We start from the raw sequence: 19,051 nt of genomic DNA, 5'->3' as shown, positions 1-19,051 counted from the left end.
TGTGCTCTCCGTTCACAGCAACATCAACCTAAAGAAAGACAGAACATCATCTGCCTGCACAGAGCGGCCCCCTGGGGGCAATCACCTTCCCGACAGACGCCCACATTGCAGGGAATAGATAGTGAGGCGACACCTTTCTCACATATAAACCCATATAGGATACATATAATGACATCATAATAATACGCTAGGGGCGGAGACACCTTTCTCACCAAATAAACCCATACAGAATACATATGACATCATAATAATACGCTAGGGGCGGAGACACCTTTCTCACCAAATAAACCCATACAGAATACATATGACATCATAATAATACGCTAGGGGCGGAGACACCTTTCCCACCATATAAACCCATACAGAATACATATAATGACATCACAATAATACACTGGGGCAGAGACACATTTCCCACCATATAAACCCATACAGAATACATATGACATCACAATAATACGGTGGGGCGGAGACACCTTTCTCACCATATAGATTACATATAATGACATCACAATAATACGCGGGTGGCAGAAACACCTTTCTCACTATATTAAACCATATAGATACATATAATGACGTCACAATAATATTCAGGGGGCGGAGACACCTTTCTCACCATATAGAATAGATATAATGACATCACAATAATACGGAAGGATCGGGTTTCTGGTTGATTACGGCGGCCCCGGAACCCGCCAAGGCTCCAGATGGCAGGGTCACCCTGTGTAATCCCCGTTATAACCTGTAACTCAGCAGTGTCCAGTTCTGGCCCCGAGGGCCGCAGACAGAGCTGGATTTTAGTGATTTCATTAAATGATAAGAATTATTCGGATGGCGCTGCCTGTGAATGATCTGCAACCCCACAATCCCTATATGTGCAGCTCAGGGCCTGGAGATGTCACATGACTGCTTTATAAAGAGAACTACAACTCCTATAATCCTCAGTACTATTTTATAACACATGCAAACACAGCTTATACTCCATAAAGACTGCAACTCCCATCACACACCTGTCTCCTTTAAGATAATGCCAAGTTTAGCATAAAGCAAAGGAGGAGTGCAATTCCCTTCATCCAGATACCCCCATCATCTGCCTCCCATTATGCACTGGGCTCTGACAGCCATTAACCAGCACTCACTAAATAAGGACTCCAACTCCCATTATGTATACCGCAGAGAGAGGAAGACTCCCACCACCCTTAAATCAGTCAAAACCAAAAGGCCAACAATGACTACAAACCAGTAATCTTCACAAGAGAGCTTCTCGGGGCACAGGAAGTAGCGCAGGCATTTGAAACGCAAAACCGGAAGTTAAATGGAACGCAAACCGGAAGTAACGTATAACACTGATGGTTTTAGAAATACAGACTGGGGAAGATCAAAGAAGAACTTACTTCCCCTGTAAGGCGTTGAGCCCTAGGAGCTGACACTCTCCCTGTAACCCCTGGCAGGTGTGTGCAGGTAAATGCTGGGGGAGGGGCAGTCTGGGCCCAGGAGCTGACACTCTCTCTGTAACCCCTGGCAGGTCTGTGTGCAGGTAAATGCTGGGGGAGGGGGCAGTCTGGGCCCAGGAGCTGACACTCTCCCTATAACCCCTGGCTGGTCTGTATGCAGGTAAATGCTGGGGGAGGGGGCAGTCTGGGCCCAGGAGCTGACACTCTCCTTGTAACCCCTGGCTGGTCTGTATGCAGGTAAATGCTGGGGGAGGGGCAGTCTGGGCCCAGGAGCTGACACTCTCCCTGTAGCCCCTGGCAGGTGTGCGTGCAGGTAAATGCTGGGGGTTCTGGTTATACTCAACTTTGTAACCATACTCAGTACTGATCTCCGGTGTGGCCGCTTTCTCCTTGATTCCGGGGCAGGATATCGCGGCTGGAGCTCCGCTTATTCAAGTCCAGTCCGCAGACTTCTCTCCCCCTCCTTAATTTTCTAACAATATATAGGCAAAGAAGCGCAAACAGTTATTAGCATAACGTCTAGACCACACAGTTGGAAAAAAAAATACCCCCCCCCCGACATGTGAAATTGTGAAATCTTTATTTACAGAAGGTCAAGAAAGGGACAACTTGTCCTTTGTCGTGGCGGACTCTGATTCTTTTGCAACAAGGCACTTAGAGCAAAGAAAGAACACGAAAACATACCATACCTACCAGGGGCGTAACTAGAAACTTCAGGGCCCCGGTGCGAGAATCTGTCTTCAACTTCACGGATGGTGACGGCTCATTGTGTGTCTCAGGTTCCTGTGAGGTGTGATGATGTCACCGTCTATTTCTCCATGGAGGAGTGGGAGTATTTAGAAGGACACAAGGAGCTTTACAGGGACGTGATGATGGAGACCCACCAGCCCCGCGGCTCTCCGGGTAAGAGGTTTAATCCCTGCGGTCTGTGTGTAGATATTAAGGCATCTTCACTGTAACAAATAACGTGTAAAATGTGAGGTCCGTATAATAAATACTCGGCAATAAGGCAGCCGCGAGAGATCTGAAATCTGCTTGTTTGGGAAAGCGGCTGCTTCACTTAATTTGATGATTTCTCTCCGACAGACGCGTCCGAGGTCAGAGATCGAGCCCCTAATTCTCCGCTGGACTGTAAGACGTCTCATTTTATTAAGGAGGAATCCGCCTCATGTGAAGAGACAGACATTTGTGACCCGGCGGAGTCTCCACAGACAGAGCTCACAGCGACTCGTAATGAGGACGGACCCCCCTCAGATGAAGACGGAAATGTCTCGGCCCCCGATACGCACACAGAGCACGACGGGGGGGATAATACGTCTGTCCACATAACACGGACATTTGTAGACTGTCGGTGGAGGCTCTTTCAGAGCTCACATCGACTCGTCATGGAGACAAGCCCAACAAATATGAGGGCGGAAATGTCTCAGCCCACGATACACACACGGAGCATGCGGCGGGGTGTTATATGCCTGTCTATGCAGAGGAGGAGTCCATTCTGAAGGGCCATGCTTACTGTACACAAACCAAACAGAAGAAGTCTACTTCTACCGCTGCTCCCAATTATGATAAAACCCAAACCACTACCACACATTTTCAGCGTGAAACACCCCCCGATGAGGGTACATATAGCTGCCGCGAGTGTCAGGAACGGTTTACCAGTGACTCTGATCTTCTTCTACATCAGACCATCCATCAAAAAAGAACAGAGGTCTCCACTCTGGGGAAAAACACAGATTTCATACCTTATTTCTGTCCCGAGTGCAGGAAACTCAGACGTTGGTCGGATTCTCAGAATTTAAGCCGGGCAGAAGTCTTTTTCGTGTTCTAAGTGCGGGAAATGTTTTTGCAGTATGTCTCACCTTGTTCAACATCTCAGAATTCACACAGGTGAGCAGCATTATTCCTGTCCTGAGTGCAAATTTTATCCGCCACCAGTGGACTCACACGGATGGGAAAAAAAAATAGTGAGATGTATGAGAAATGTTTTCAGCAGTTAAACATCTCTGAATCTACACCGTGGAGCAACCTTATTTCTGTAATAATAATAAAAAATTGGATTGGAAACCTGCTGAACGTCAATCACGGGCATTAAAAACGGAAGGCCTGACTGCCTTTTGCTGTTTGTGGTCGAGATATCTATTGCTCTAAATCTTGATCCCCTCTTTGCATAAAAATGTTATATAAAAATAAAATATATATAAAAAAAACATCACTACACCGACCCCTTAAGCCAATAGTATTAAAGATCTATAATACGGGGTAATAGGTAAAGCACGGATGTGGCCCTCTGTGGAGGTGGGGAGTGACTGTAAGCGGGTTGTCGATCAGCTATCTCCTTGAGCTCCAGGGCGCACCCATAGGTTAGAATCAGTTCTTCCCATCTACATCAGGGGGGTTAAAGTCTCCCATAATGATAACATTTAATTGACATTTTAGTAATTTCTTCCAGTGGCGGATGCTCCTCTGCATGTCCAAGGGGTCTATTTGTTCTAGAGCTACCCAAACTGTCTCCAGGTTCTCCTCCTTACTGTATAAGATTAAACATAAAGGGTGACCCCAGCTCCTTTTCTGCCACCTCTATCGTTTATATCGTATTTGCTTGAAGAAAATGCTCTTTTAATCCGACCTCAAACAGAGGTCTGACTATGATCCAGATCCCTCGCAGCGCTGCAGGGACCTGGATCCTCCTCTCTGGCAGCCGGTGGACGTCTGCGCAATGCGCACAGGCAACCTCCGTTCCTGCCAGGGCTTCTATGATGGAGTGCTGGCGTGACAAGACCTTCCCGTGCTCAGTCATAGAAGCCCCGCTGGAAGTTGCCTGTGTGCAGAGTGGCATATGGGGGGGGGGGCATAAGGCTTTTCTGGGGGCCAGAGTGGCAAGCCTGGGAGCAGATCTGCATAACTGGAAGAAAGGTTGTCAAATACAGGGGTATAAAAACAAAAAAATGCATTTTTCTCAATCATAGTTTTTAGTAAACATGAAAAAATACTTTACATGTGAATATTTACTAATAAAACATTTTTCCTATGGTGTAGTCTTATATTTCTTTTTTTTCCCCAGAATAATATTTAAATTTTGAGGGGGGGGGCATCTTATAATCAAGCAAATACGCAGTAAGTGCAGGGATCTTATTCCCTAAACTACGAGCATTTGTACCCATCGCCACCAAGCTACTATTTTTCAACCCAATGCATCCCACTGTTCATTTCCCAACTTCCGAAAGTTCAGCCCTACCCTGAACCTACACTACACAAAGCCACCAGAAACAGTGTATTATGTGATAAAAGGTCACATTATTTGGGTAGGGATTCCAGTAATGTACCGGCTGAGGCGTTTCTTCTCTCGACTTATGGCTTTGCCAACGGTTGTAGAGTAATTTGGCGGCAGGGCGGCCCTTTTTTTTTTTTTAAAGCGGAGGAGAGAGATGGCGCCGAGTGGTTTTCGCTTACCAAGTTGTCAGCACCCGCTCAGCGCCCCTCTCTCTCTCCTCTGCGAGCCCTCTAGTAATGCTGAGCGCCAGAACATGACGTCATTTCCGGTGCTCAGCATTACAAGCCGGCACCGAGACCGAGCAGGGAGACTCGCCGCAGGACTGCTGTAAGGTAAGTACAAGGGGGGGTGGGGGAGAGTAAGGGTAGATAAAAGGGAGGGAGGGAGAAGAAGGGTAGATAATGGGGGGGGGGGGGCAGCATTTTAAACTTCGCCCCAGGCGGCATTTTGTCTTGGGCCGGCCCTGTTTGGTGGCTCTTATATTTAATGCGCCTGATGAGCCCAAGGAAATCTCAAATAAAAATCCGTTAAAACTAACAGAATGAGCTGTCATACAGGCCCCAAGGTACCCAGAGATGGCTCCAGCCCGGCTGCCAAAGAAAGATAGCGCAGGCAGGAACTCCATTGTGTAATTAATCCCATCAATAGGATTGCTGCCTGGGGATTAAAGGTTGGGTTGAATACATGTATCTGTTAATTTATGTTAATGAAGTTCTGTGGCTATATCAGTCTATGTTTTACTACAATAAACTGTTCATTCCTGCTGTACTCAGTTCAAAGTAGTTGTGTCTACTTATTGGGTACACATAGCAGGGTTCCAAGGTGCGCATGCTGACTGGTGCTGGAAGTGATTCCGGGGATAACAGGATACATGTGGGTGATCTCTGGGAGTTACTACAGCTCTCTTGGTGAACCCGTTACAAAAATATTTAAGATCAAAAAAAATATATATATATTAAGGTATTCAGTGTGAATATCGCTTATTCTTTATGTTGCGTCTGACTATGAAGTGACTTATTCAACTTTTTTTTATTCAAACGTTTTCTTTTCACAATTAATTTTTCATGTTCCCGTTTGAATCGCGTTTGGATGGACTTCAGAAAACCCCCAAAAGAGAAGGTGATGGGAATGGATACGGCTCCTAACGCTGTGGGATTTACGGTTCTCACAGCGAACGGGGGACATGATAGAAATGAATACTGCCAAAAGGGCGCTTGGGTCTAGTAGCTGTCCATCCAGTAAAGCCAAAGTGACCAGAGGAGCAACTTGGGCCGCAGTTACCCAATGATGATTACAGACTCATAGCCAGATCAAGTCACCAAAATATATATACTACACGTGTCTCAACAACCTGACCAGTCCAGACTACCACGAATACAGAAAGAAAAATCATGTTATATATTAGTATTTCTGGGTATCAATTGGGCAACAATTGGGACCTCAAGCGGGGTTTCATAATTTTTACCGTAGTGGGCGGGCTGAACATATTCCCGGTTTCTATAACCTTAAAGGAGCATACAGATTACAGGGGGGGGGGCATGCTAAATATGAACTAAATAAAATAAATTAGAATAATCCTTTCTGGTGAGAGGTTCGGGGTACTGATTAATTCCAAATTTAGGAGACAGCAGCTGGAAAAAAAAAACCAGGGGGTCAAGCTGTTCCTTCTTCAGAATACAATATAAAATGTAGAGAAAACATTCAGTTTATACGAAGAAAGCTACCGCTATGTGACCCAACAAAAACAATAATAATAATAATAATGATCTCAAAAATGGAAAAAGAAAAAAAAAAAAAATTATTGAGAAAGTATTTCAATATATATCATTTGATCCAAAGATTTATCAACACGTGATTAGACAAGGAGGATGTTAAATGTCTCAAATTTTATGAAGAGACAATAATTACAAGAAAATCTTCACCAAAAATCATCACAAAGTTCCTCAATAGATTGAACACTAGTGAGTTTCTGGTCAGTTATATGGTTGTGTAGATATTACATGGATCTCTGCGGTCACTGATTGAGCTGCAGTTCTGTGTAGTGACCAGCAGGTGGAGCCCCTGAGCTCACGGCTGGAGATAGATAAAACGGCATTTGGCTGGGAGTTCAGAAGGGTGCGGCAGTCGCCGAGGGAGAAGGGTGCGGAGGCCGCTGAGGGAGAAGGGTGCGGAGGCGCTGAGGGAGAAGGCCCCGGCATTTCCTGTGGGAGAAGGGTGCGGCAGCCGCCGAGGGAGAAGGGTGCGGAGCCGCTGAGGGAGAAGGCCCCGGCATTTCCTGTGGGAGAAGGGTGCAGCAGCCGCTGAGGGAGAAGGCCTCCGGCATTTGCTGCGGGAGCAGACCCCAGCAGCATCTGAAGGACAAGGGTGCAGCAGCTGAAGAAAAAAAGCCCCGACAGTAGCTGAAGAGTTAGGCCCAGCAGAAGCTGAAGAAGGAAGCAGGCCCAGCAGGCAGCCAAAAGCAGGCCCAGCAGTAGCTCCCATTCCTGAGCTGACTTGGCTGTGGAGCGGTAAGGCTTGAAAGCTCTCCCCCCTGTCTAATGACACCTGAACCTCGCTACACAATTAAGAGACCTTGGTCTCTGGTATATCATGGGACACTGCCTACAGAAATACCTTATGCCCCCATATAACCCCCCCCCCCCCCCCGATTTACCGGGAATCCACAGGAGGCTTCCTCTGCGAACCATGCCTGGTCCATACCCCACCACCTGTGGGTTAATTCCGCGCAAGGGGTGCTCTGGTGCGGTCAGCGGTGTCCAAGATACGAGTGGTTAAAGTCCATGGGCAGGACTTGTGAAACATGGACAGGGGCGGCACGTGAGAGACAACAAAAGCACAAACAACAATCACACAAATACAGGAATCACAACCAATGATTACTACAACTGCACTTATTTAGGGCTGCAACTAACGATTATTTTCATCATCGATTAGTTGGCCGATTATTTTTATCGATTAGTTGTTGCACCCCTGCACCCGGTGCTTTAGACTCCCTGGTGTCTAGTGGGTGCAGCTGGTGGGAGTCTGCCCGATGCGCGTAGACAACCTCTGCTGCACGTTAGTTCCGCCGGGGCATCTATGTGACGCCGGTGCTCTGTTACAGCCCTGGCGGGAGTGCCGGCAGCAGCGGGGATTGTGTGCATCCATCGCTGGTCCCCTGCAACGCTGCGACCTCGAATATAAGACAAGGGTATTTTTTATAGCATTTGCTCTGAAAAGCTTGTCTTATAGTCGAGCAAATACCGTATATTGTACCTTTTTTCCTGGTTGGTTTGAAAAATGTATTTACCATGAATGTGCCATGTGTTTTGTTTTTTGCAGGTCTTTATGATGGTTTCCTTTTTACAAGGTGAGTCTTAACTAACGTGAGTAATCCAGTTAGATTATCGCTGTATAGAGCTTTGCAAGGTAGGGATTTTATTATATAAGAGCTATTTACATATCATAGTGAACATGCAGGTTGTAGTCCTTGTAAATGCATTAGGCGTTCTCCCTAACAAGTAAAAAAAAAGTGATCCTGAAGTATGAAGCCTTCCTTATAAAGCGGTTAATCATGTGTGTGTCGCAAAGATTAAAAAAAAACTCAATCATTGCATTCACCACCACTATGTCTTTCCCAGGCTCATCCTTGCGCTATGGTAAAACTACTCAGGACATTCTGAATAAATATATGGATAAACTGGGAGCAAAAGACTTCAAGACATTTCTGAGTAAACTATCAGATTTTAGCTATAACAATCGCGATCCCATAGGATATAGACACCTGGAAGGAGGAGAACCTCACGACACCTCAAGGCTTCTTGTAAATTATTATGGAGAGGAGAATGCCCTGGATGTGATGTATCGAGTCTTATGTGCTATTGGCTTTATTGGAATTGCAGAAGAACTGCAGGAGGAACGAAAAACATGTGAGTTCGGAGAACTAAAGTTTACTACAGTAACTTACGACAGTGGGAGATGGGCATCCCTTACATTTTGTAGAACAGACAAGTCTCTCTCTCCCAGTACAAGTAACTTGAAGTCCACAGTAGAGGACTGCATTGGGATGCGGGTCTCCCAGGATCCGCCAAAACAGCGTGGGGGACCTTGCTGGGGTTGCGCTTGGTCAGGCACTGTACCTGTGGGTCACGGTAATCCCGCGCAGTCCCGCAAGGCTGCCTTCGCGCCGCTCCCTCACAGTGTCTCTCCTCTTGTTCCGCCCAGGAACCCAATCATGTGATTTTACGTCACTTGCCATGACTCCGCTGTGTTCCTGGGCGGAACAAGAGAAGAGACGCTGTGAGGGAGCAACGCGAAGGCAGCTTTGAGGGACTGCGAGAGAAATCTTGTAAGGGCGTGGGCGGGATTGACCACAAATGTGGCGGGATTGACCACAAATGTGGTGGGTGGGAATGGACACAAAATCAGCGGGAGAGGGTTTTAATAAACAGTCCCGTGCAGGGCTCTAGTCCACAGAATCCCTGTTACACCTGGCTAGTATAAGTTGGTGTTTTGGTTGAGATTTCTAAAGATATTATTAAAAGTTTAATTTCAGTGTGGTCTGAGAAAAGATTTTTTTCCAGTATAGAGATCGCTGATATTTCAATGGTTATTTTTGCTTCCATGTTCTCCATGTAACCTCATGCACCCTGTCCTAGATTGTTTCCTGTGGAGTTTGTATTTTGCTAATACTTATTAAGCAGTTAGATTTATTGGACTTGAATGCTTAACACGCGTACCCACTTTGAACCTTAACCAGAAAATGTGTGAGAGAGAGAGAGATGACTCATCTATAGCAGGCAAACTAATGAACACATTTAATGGAACTTCTGCAGGTTTTGCAATTTATTTTCGTTAGTTTCGTCAGGGTTGCCCTCGTTTCCGGACATTTGTACGAATGTAATGTAATGTCAATTTTCATTAAAAAAAAAACAAGTTCGTACAAATCCGTATGCACAAGTCTATTGTTTTTTCACGCTCCTCTGACTGGCTGTACTTTACATTTCAGGTGGATTTGGGACAAAAACCTCCAAACAAATTAACGGTATGTCAATTATAAATATATGTTGGTGGGACTGGCTGCGGGATTGCCCCTTGACGTCAGCAGGTAGTCCTGGCTGCATCCCGCAAGTGGAGCTCCAGGTAGCCAATGCATAAAAGTTCATAGGTATGCTCATATATAACCTGTTATATCTTTTCCTTTACAGACTACAAAAAAGAATACATGGCTTCCGTACAGACTACATTTCAAAGGATTCAACATAAAAATGGCCGGATGGGAGAGAACGTTAACATGGAGATGATCTACACCAATCTGCTACTAATAAAAACGCAGCGTGACAAAGAAGAGAGAGAACAGGAAATAAGAGGTTTGGGTGGAGAACATCTAGAGATGATGGAGCAGAGATGTTCGGAGGATTATTCCCCAACCACTGTTGACAAGCTGTTTGATCCTGAGGAAGATGGGTTTACTCCGAAAACTGTGGTGTTACAGGGACCTGCGGGGATCGGAAAAACTATGACAGCCCAGAAGATCATGCTGGACTGGGCCTCGGGAAAACTGTATGAGGACCGGTTTAATTATGTGTTTTATCTGAGTTGCAGGGAGATAAACCGAATGACCGGAGAAATGAGCATTGCTGATTTTATATCCAAGATGTGTCGGCTAAAATGCTCACAGAGTGCGATGGAGTCAATTTTACGAGATCCTGAGAAAATCCTTTTCCTTATTGATGGGTTAGATGAATTGGATCAGTCATTTATGGGTCTCGGTGAGGACTGTAGCGATCCTTTTCAGGTGGTCCCCAAAGAGGTCATCTTAAGCAGCTTGTTAAGAAAACAGGTTCTCGAGACGTCTTCACTGATCATTACAACAAGACCTTTCGCACTGGAGAAGTTAAACGAGTATATCGTACGTCCTCGTTATGTAGAAATTATGGGATTTACGGGGCAAGAACGTGAAAAATATGTCTTCAACTTCTTTGAGAAGAAAGACAAAGCTGAAGCAGCTCTCAATGCGATAAAAGAGAATGCGGTGCTCTTTACTATGTGTGCCGTCCCTATTATATCCTGGATTGTATGCACTGTACTCAAACAGGACATAAAAAAGACTCTTAATGTGACTCGTTATAAAACATCCACTTCTGTTTACACGCTTTACTGGAAAGGTTTGTTAAAATATCACAGCAGAACTCCCAATGTGCCCATAAAGTCCTACATGAAGAAGCTGTGTGATTTGGCCAAGAATGGAGTCTGGAGCCGTAAGATCATATTTGAGAAAGGAGATCTGGAAGAGTACGGATGTGATTTGTCAGAAGAAGAATCTCTCTTCCTGAACGAGAACGTGTTTGAGAGCGACATTGGAAAGCAGACATGTTACAGCTTCATCCACCTGAGTGTACAGGAGTTCTTCGCAGCTCTCTATTATGCCCTGGATGGAGGAACTAATCCGAACCGGCATAAGAAGGAAGTCAGGAGACTGCTGGAGGAGTCTGAGAGACAATCGCACTTAAAATTAACTGTACAATTCTTGTTTGGCCTCTGCTGGGAAAACCAAATAAATGAAATCGCAAAAAGCGTTGGGTGCAAAATGTCATCGGGACTGAAACCTATTCTGGAAGAATGGATGAAGAAAAGGATATCCACAGCCTCAGATAGTAAAGAAATCCTGTACTATTTGTACGAGACTCAGGATACGGACTTTGTGAAGAGAATGATGTCTCATTTCGTTAACTTGAAGATCAGTTCTAGATATTTTCCTTATTTCAGTTGTGATGAAAACTATAAAACCCTAACGCTCCAAGCTCTGGCCTACTGCTTGGACACTTGTGAAAGGGTTTGCCCAGTTGATTTCGATCACGCTAAACTAACCTGTAAGGAAATCAATATGCTGTCTCCAGGACTTTGCAAGTGTTCAGGGATCACGTGAGTGTTTCATGAGTATGATTTATGGATGGAGGATGGGAGGGTGTTTATGGGGGATTTGTTATGAGAGATACGTCTAGTTACAGCAGTGGGTTCCTGACACGCCCCGCTCCCTGCATATTTCTCTCCTAAATGGGGTTGAGTCCCAAGACATCAGCAGGAATGCGCACTGACGGTGGGAGTTTCCACTGATATCGTTGGGAGTTCCCATTGATATCAGTGGGAACGCCCACTGAGGTTAATGAGACTGCCCCTGACATCAGCCACCATCAGTGGGAACGCCAACAGGTGTCAGTGGGACCGCCCATGAAACAGCAAGGCCCAGCAAAAAAAGGCAGTATGTGGGAACTGGAGTCGAGAGGATTATACAGGGAGGGGAGGGGGGGGAGTTCCTACTAAGAGGGGGGGTGCCAAACAGCAATGGAATAATACAGTTAATAATAAAAAAGTATTAAAAAAACATACGTTATCTGCTTACATAATTTAAATTATTCTTGGTAGCATATGTTCTTCCGAGATGGATTTCTCTTGTCAGCACTCACTATTATTGGGGGGGGGGAAATGCCAAGTAATGAATCGGGTCCCGTTATCAGCTGTGTTTCTGTTATCTCTCTGCAGGTTGCGTGGCTGTGGTCTGACCCCATCCTGCTGCGAGGACCTGCGAGATGTTATTATCACAAACCGATCTCTCACCAAACTGGTTCTGTCAGGGAATGACCTGCGTGACTCGGAAGTAAAACTTCTGTGTGAGGGTCTCCCTCGCCAAGGCTACACCCTCCAGGAGCTGGGGTGAGATTGTCTTGTTTAGCAGCTGAGGAGGGCTATCGCTACTCAAGCCAGGTGGGGGGAGCCACTAATAAACATATCTGGGAACTCCTTGGTTTTTTGCCCAGGGGAACTCCGGGAAAAGCGATATTTCTCCAGTTAGGCACCAAAATCTTCCAAATCACAGCATTGGGGTCCTGACAGGCCCCACTTCACGCATATTTCCCTCTTAAATGGGGTTGAGTCCCACGACATCAGCAGGAATGCACACTGACATTGGTGGGAGTTCCCACTGACATCAGTGGGAACGCCCACTGAGGTTAATGAGACTGCCCCTGACATCAGCAGGAACGCCATGCCCATGAATGCCCATGAAACAGCAAGGCCCAGCAAAAAAAGGCAGTATGTGGGAACTGGAATCCAGAGCATTATACAGGAAGTGGAGGGGAGGAAGAAGTTCCTACTAAGAGGGGGGTGGGGGTGGAGCGGACAGGCATGAGTGCTAACAAGCTCCAAACAGCAATAGAATAATACAGTTAATAATAAAAAAGTATAAAAAAAACATACGTTATCTGCTTTACGCATAATACATAATTCAAATTATTCTTGGTAGCATATGTTCCTCTGAGATGAATTTGTCTTGTAATGTATGGGGTCTCGTTAACAGCTGTTTCTGTCATCTCTCTGCAGGTTGTGTGGCTGTGGTCTGACCTCATCCTGCTGCGAGGTTCTGCGAGATGTTATTATCACAAACCGATCTCTCACCAAACTGGATCTGTCAGGGAATAAACTGCGGGACTCAGGAGTAAAACTTCTGTGTGAGGGACTCCGGCACCCAGACTGCACCCTGCGGGAGCTACGGTGAGGGCCGGACTATTAGTTACAGACTTATCATCTCAAACCAAACTGGAGGGGTTAAAATCTAGGAGAGAGCTATAGTTATTAGACTTCGTACAAATTGCAAATTTACCGAATTTAGGTAAATTCTGCAACTTGTACAAAGCCCCAAAATTCCCCCACATGTTCAAGGATCATGTGAGTGTTTCATGAGTATGATTTATGGAAGGAGGATGGGAGGGTGTTTATGGGGGATTTGTTACGAGAGACACGTCTACTTTACCTGTGAGCAGAAACCGTCAGCTGCCCTACCTCGTAGAGTTACGATGTTAGAATAAAAAGTTAAATGTGTAAAAAGACCTCACTCGAGAGTAATTGGTTACCAACGAGTGCAGCCGGGGGAAAAATTACATCCAAAACCTTGCTCTCGTGTCATCCCCCCCCACTGGAAACCAAAAAAATAACAACCCAATTAGAGGCCATGAGGTTAAAAAGAAATATATACAAAAAGCAAAACATTGCCACGAATAAGAGTGCAAACCAAACACAGATAATAAAGATAATAAATGTAAATAAAAATAATAATGAATTATAACCGGCGGGTGGATATGCATGAGTTTTTAGAATATAATGACAAGTGTGACCATGTCAGGACTTCAAACCAAAATCTGAATTTAACTTTAAATCTGATGGTCTGGCCTGATATCTGCGGTAACGCCCACTGAGGTTAATGAGACCGCCCATGGCGTCAGCAGGAACGCCAACAGGTGTCAGTGGGACCGCCCACGAAACAGCAAGGCCCAGCAAAAAAAGGCAGTATGTGGGGACTGGAGTCGAGAGGATTATACAGGAAGTGGAGGGGAGGGGGAAGTTCCTACTAAGACAGGCATGAGTGCTAACAAGCTCCAAACAGCAATGGAATAATACAGTTTATAATAAAAAAGTATAAAAAAAACATACATTATCTGCTTTACACATAATTCAAATTATCCTTGGTAGCATATGTTCCTCCAAGATGGATTTTCCTTGTCAGCACTCACAATTTTTTGGGGGAAATGCCAAGTAATGAATCTGGACTGTTATCAGCTGTTTCTGTCATCTCTGTAGGTTGTGTGACTGTGATCTGACCTCATCCTGCTGCGAGGATCTGCGAGATGCTATCAACACAAACCGATCTCTCACCAACCTGGATCTGTCGGGGAATAAACTGCGGGACTCAGGAGTAAAACTTCTGTGTGAGGGTCTCCTGCACCCATACTGCACCCTGCGGGACCTGCGGTGAGAACCGGACTATTAGTTTACATACTTACATCTCAAACCAAACTGGAGGGGTTAAAATCTAGGACAGAGCTATAGTTATTAGACTTCATACGAATTGCAAATTTACCGAATTTAGGTAAATTCTGCGATTTGTACAAAGCCCTGAAATTCCCCAAAATGGACAAAAATGAAGAAAAGAGTTCGGAATTTTGCTCTGACATTCCTGGTCCACATTCACTCACACTCACTCACTCTCTTACATTCTTGTTCACTCTGTCTCTCACGGCTTCTGGACGTCACTGCAAGCGCCTCCATATTGCTGTCCATTTACGTGAGACAACTCTCCCTTTAGCAGGGGAGGGCTGGCACCTTCTGGTCCAGGGAGCAGGTAATGCCCCATATAGTGCCCCTATTGCCCCCTTGAATCCAGTTGTAACTAACATATGCTCTTGGAGGCATATTTGCACACTCACTCTAATACATAACAATTAATGAGTATTGACCCCTAATCATGCTGCACACACTTATATTCTAACACACAATTACACACTCATGCTAACACACATACGCAATGATGCTAAAACCCACATTTACACACACTTATGCTAATGATCGCACCAACACATGCAGTTATGCAGACACATACACACACACACTAAAACATAGACATGCTTCTTCTGTTAACACGCTGTACGAGCTGCTGCACTTTCGCCACATTACCTCACTGCGTTCCTGCTCCTGAAAGTCAGCCGATCCAAGTCGGACTGGCCTTTTTATGGGATAGGTTTGGCGTGGCTCTGGAGGCAATTTCCTTTTCGAATACATCCCTCTGATTACTGTATACATTTTTCAATTAAAATGAATGAATGGGGTCACGATATGTGTTTTGTCTCTCATCTCTCTGCAGGTTGCATAACTGTGGTCTGACCCCATCCTGCTGCGAGGTTCTGCGAGATGTTATTATCACAAACCGATCTCTCACCAAACTGGATCTGTCAGGGAATGACCTGCGTGACTCGGGAGTAAAACTTCTGTGTGAGGGTCTCCCTCGCCAAGACTACACCCTCCAGGAGCTGCGGTGAGATTGTCTTGTTTAGCAGCTGAGGAGGGCTATCGCTACTCATCTCGGGGGGGGGGGGGGGGCACTAATAAACATTTCTGGAAACATATTGTTTTTTTGCCCAGGGGAACTCTGAGAGAAGCGATATTTCTCCAGTTAGGCACCTGAATATTCCGAGTCACAGCAGTGGGGTCCTGACAGGCCCCACTTCACGCATATTTCCCTCTTAAATGGGGTTGAGTCCCACGACGTCAGCAGGAATGCACACTGACATTGGTGGGAGTTCCCACTGACATCAATGGGAACGCCCACTGAGGTTAATGAGTCTGCCCCTGACATCAGCAGGAACGCCCACCATCAGCAGAAATGCCAACCGGTGTCAGTGGGGCCGCCCATGAAACAGCAAGGCCCAGCAAAAAAAGGCAGTATGTGGGAACTGGAATCCAGAGGATTATACAGGAAGTGGAGGGGAGGGGGAAGTTCCTACTAAGGAGGGGGGGTTGGTGGAGCGGATAGGCATGAGTGCTAACAAGGTCCAGACAGGAATGGAAAACCATACATTATCTGCTTTACGCATAATACATAATTCAAATTATTCTTGGTAGCATATGTTCCTCTGAGATGGATTTCTCTTGTCAGCACTCACAGTTTTTTTTTGGGGGGGGATGCCAAGTAATGAATGGGGTCCCATTATCAGCTGTGTTTTTCTCATCTCTCTGCAGGTTGTGGGGCTGTGGTCTGACCTCATCCTGCTGCAAGGATCTGCAAGGTTTTATTATCACAAACCGATCTCTCACCAAACTGGATCTGTCGAAGAATAACCTTCAGGACTCAGGAGTAAAACTTCTGTGTGAGGGACTCCGGCGCCCATACTGCACCCTGCAGGACCTGGGGTGAGGGCCGGACTATTAGTTACAGACTTATCATGTCAAACCAAACTGGAGGGGTTAAAATCTAGGACAGAGCTATAGTTATTAGACTTCATATGAATTGCAAATTTACCGGATTCTGCAATTTGTACAGAGGCCGGAAATCCCCCACGAAATGGACGAAAACTAAGAAAAAATCTCAGAATTTTGCTCTGACATTCCTGGTCCACATTCACTCACACTCTCATTCACTCTCTTACATTCTTGTTCACTCTGTCTCTCACGGCTTCTGGACGTCACTGCAAGCGCCTCCATATTGCTGTCCATTTACGTGAGACAACTCTCCCTTTAGCAGGGGAGGGCTGGCACCTTCTGGTCCAGGGAGCAGGTAATGCCCCATATAGTGCCCCTATTGCCCCCTTGAATCCAGTTGTAACTAACATATGTTCTTTGAGGCATATTTGCACACTCACTCTAATACATAACAATGAGTATTGACACATAATGATGCTGCACACACTTATATTCTAACACACAATTACACACTCATGCTAACACACATACGCAATGATGCTAAAACCCACATTTACACACACTTATGCTAATGATCGCACCAACACATGCAGTTATGCAGACACATACACACACACACTAAAACATAGACATGCTTCTTCTGTTAACACGCTGTACGAGCTGCTGCACTTTCGCCACATTACCTCACTGCGTTCCTGCTCCTGAAAGTCAGCCGATCTAAGTTGGACTGGCCTTTTTATGGGATAGGTTTGGAGTGGCTCTGGAGGCAATTTCCTTTTCGAATACATCCCTCTGATTACTGTATACATTTTTCAATTAAAATGAATGAATGGGGTCACGATATGTGTTTTGTCTCTCATCTCTCTGCAGGTTGCATAACTGTGGTCTGACCTCATCCTGCTGCGAGGTTCTGCGAGATGCTATTATCACAAACCGATCTCTCACCAAACTGGATCTGTCAGGGAATGACCTGCGTGACTCGGGAGTAAAACTTCTGTGTAAGGGTCTCCGGCACCCATACTGCACCCTGCAGGACCTGGGGTGAGGGCCGGACTATTAGTTACAGACTTATCATCTCAAACCAAACTGGAGGGGTTAAAATCTAGGACAGAGCTATAGTTATTAGACTTCATATGAATTGCAAATTTACCGGATTCTGCAATTTGTACAAAGCCCGGAAATCCCCCACGAAATGGACGAAAACTAAGAAAAAATCTCAGAATTTTGTTCTGACATTCCTGGTCCACATTCACTCACACTCTCATTCACTCTCTTACATTCTTGTTCACTCTGTCTCTCACGGCTTCTGGACGTCACTGCAAGCGCCTCCATATTGCTGTCCATTTAGGCGAGACAACTCTCACTTTAGCAGGGGAGGGCTGGCACCTTCTTGTCCAAGGGGCAGGTAATGCCACATAAAGTGCCCCTATTGCCCCCTTGAATCCAAATATGGGACGCATATTTGCACACTCTAACACGTAACAATTTTTGAGTATTCTAACACACAATTACACACTCATGCTAACACATACACAATGATCCAACACACACTCATCCAACACACACATATATACGCTCTTGCTGACATGTACACATATGTACGCTCCCACTCATACTCTCATGCTAACACGTAGATAGTAACATACATAACTCCCTCATCATCTCAATCTCTTCCTCCATCCCCTCACCTTCCTACCCTCCCGGGTCCTTCTTCTGTTAACACGCTGTACGAGCTGCTGAACTTTGGCCACATTACCTCACTGCGTTCCTGCTCCTGAAAGTGAGCCGATCCAAGTCGGACTGGCCTTTTTATGGGATAGGTTTGGCGTGTCTCTGGAGGCAATTTCCTTTTCAAATACATCCCTCTGATTACTGTATACATTTTTCAATTAAAATTAATCAACGAGGTCACGATATGTGTTTTATGTCTCTGCTTTTTCTGCAGGTTGCATGGCTGTGATCTGACCTCATCCTGCTGCGAGGATCTGCTAGATGCTATCAACACAAACCGATCTCTCACCAAACTGGATCTGTCAGGAAATAAACTGCAGGACTCCGAAATAAAACGACTGTGTGAAGCTCTCCGGCACCCAGACTGGATCCTGTGGAAGCTGAGGTGAGAATAACACTATTAATCAAATACTACTGCCCTGACCTCAGGACGTGAAGGATAAAAGAATGAGCTATAGATAAATTACAGTACCTCTACATCATTATAGTATCAGAAAAAACTAAATGTGACGATATCAGTTGTCAAAATAATAATGTATAATAAATAGCCAGAGTCATGTCATGGTACCTGGGTAAGAATAGCAAGTGATAGGTGCACGGAAAAGCAAGAAAACGGAACCTTCACTGTAACAGGATCCAGGATGTAACGTAATAAAGACTACAAAAATGTCATTAAAATAATTTTCCAATTAAAATATTGTATGTATATGAAAGATGTATTTTGTGTTTCTATTTTTTTTCTATATTTTCTTTTTTTTCAAAAATTTGGGGTTGATTAGATATCTCCTTGTTTTTGAATGAAAAACGCACTTTGTCCATTAAAATCCAGAGCAGACGGGGTTAATGCTGTAAATGAATATTGTAGCTG

The 19,051-nt window shown here is 45.2% G+C and overlaps 1 protein-coding gene across 1 annotated transcript; it reads left to right on the top strand.

Moving 5' to 3' along the window:
• Positions 1–9,997: 9,997 nt before the first annotated feature.
• LOC149275511 (NACHT, LRR and PYD domains-containing protein 12-like) lies at positions 9,998–18,572 on the top strand. The gene is made up of 8 exons (XM_089504628.1): positions 9,998–11,628; positions 12,247–12,417; positions 13,084–13,254; positions 14,338–14,508; positions 15,398–15,568; positions 16,273–16,443; positions 17,323–17,493; positions 18,398–18,572. The coding sequence occupies exons 1-8, from the start codon at positions 9,998–10,000 to the stop codon at positions 18,570–18,572; spliced, it is 2,832 nt and encodes a 943-aa protein (XP_089360754.1).
• The last annotated feature ends 479 nt before the right edge of the window (positions 18,573–19,051 follow it).

This window comes from Sceloporus occidentalis, unplaced genomic scaffold (genome assembly GCF_023333645.1).
Source record: "Sceloporus occidentalis isolate IW3139 unplaced genomic scaffold, rSceOcc1.0.p SCAF_282, whole genome shotgun sequence".
Taxonomy (NCBI): Eukaryota; Metazoa; Chordata; class Lepidosauria; order Squamata; family Phrynosomatidae; genus Sceloporus; species Sceloporus occidentalis.
Note: the sequence above shows the minus strand (reverse complement) of the source record. Positions and strands in the feature narration are given on the sequence as shown.

Bases quoted from the DNA above. Each gene is read 5' to 3' on its own strand.
- LOC149275511 (XM_089504628.1), top strand. From the start codon at position 9,998: ATGGAGATGATCTACACCAATCTGCTACTAATAAAAACGCAGCGTGAC. The intron at 12,418-13,083 runs GTGAGATTGTCT...ATCTCTCTGCAG, and splicing joins TACACCCTCCAGGAGCTGGG to GTTGTGTGGCTGTGGTCTGA. The intron at 15,569-16,272 runs GTGAGATTGTCT...ATCTCTCTGCAG, and splicing joins TACACCCTCCAGGAGCTGCG to GTTGTGGGGCTGTGGTCTGA.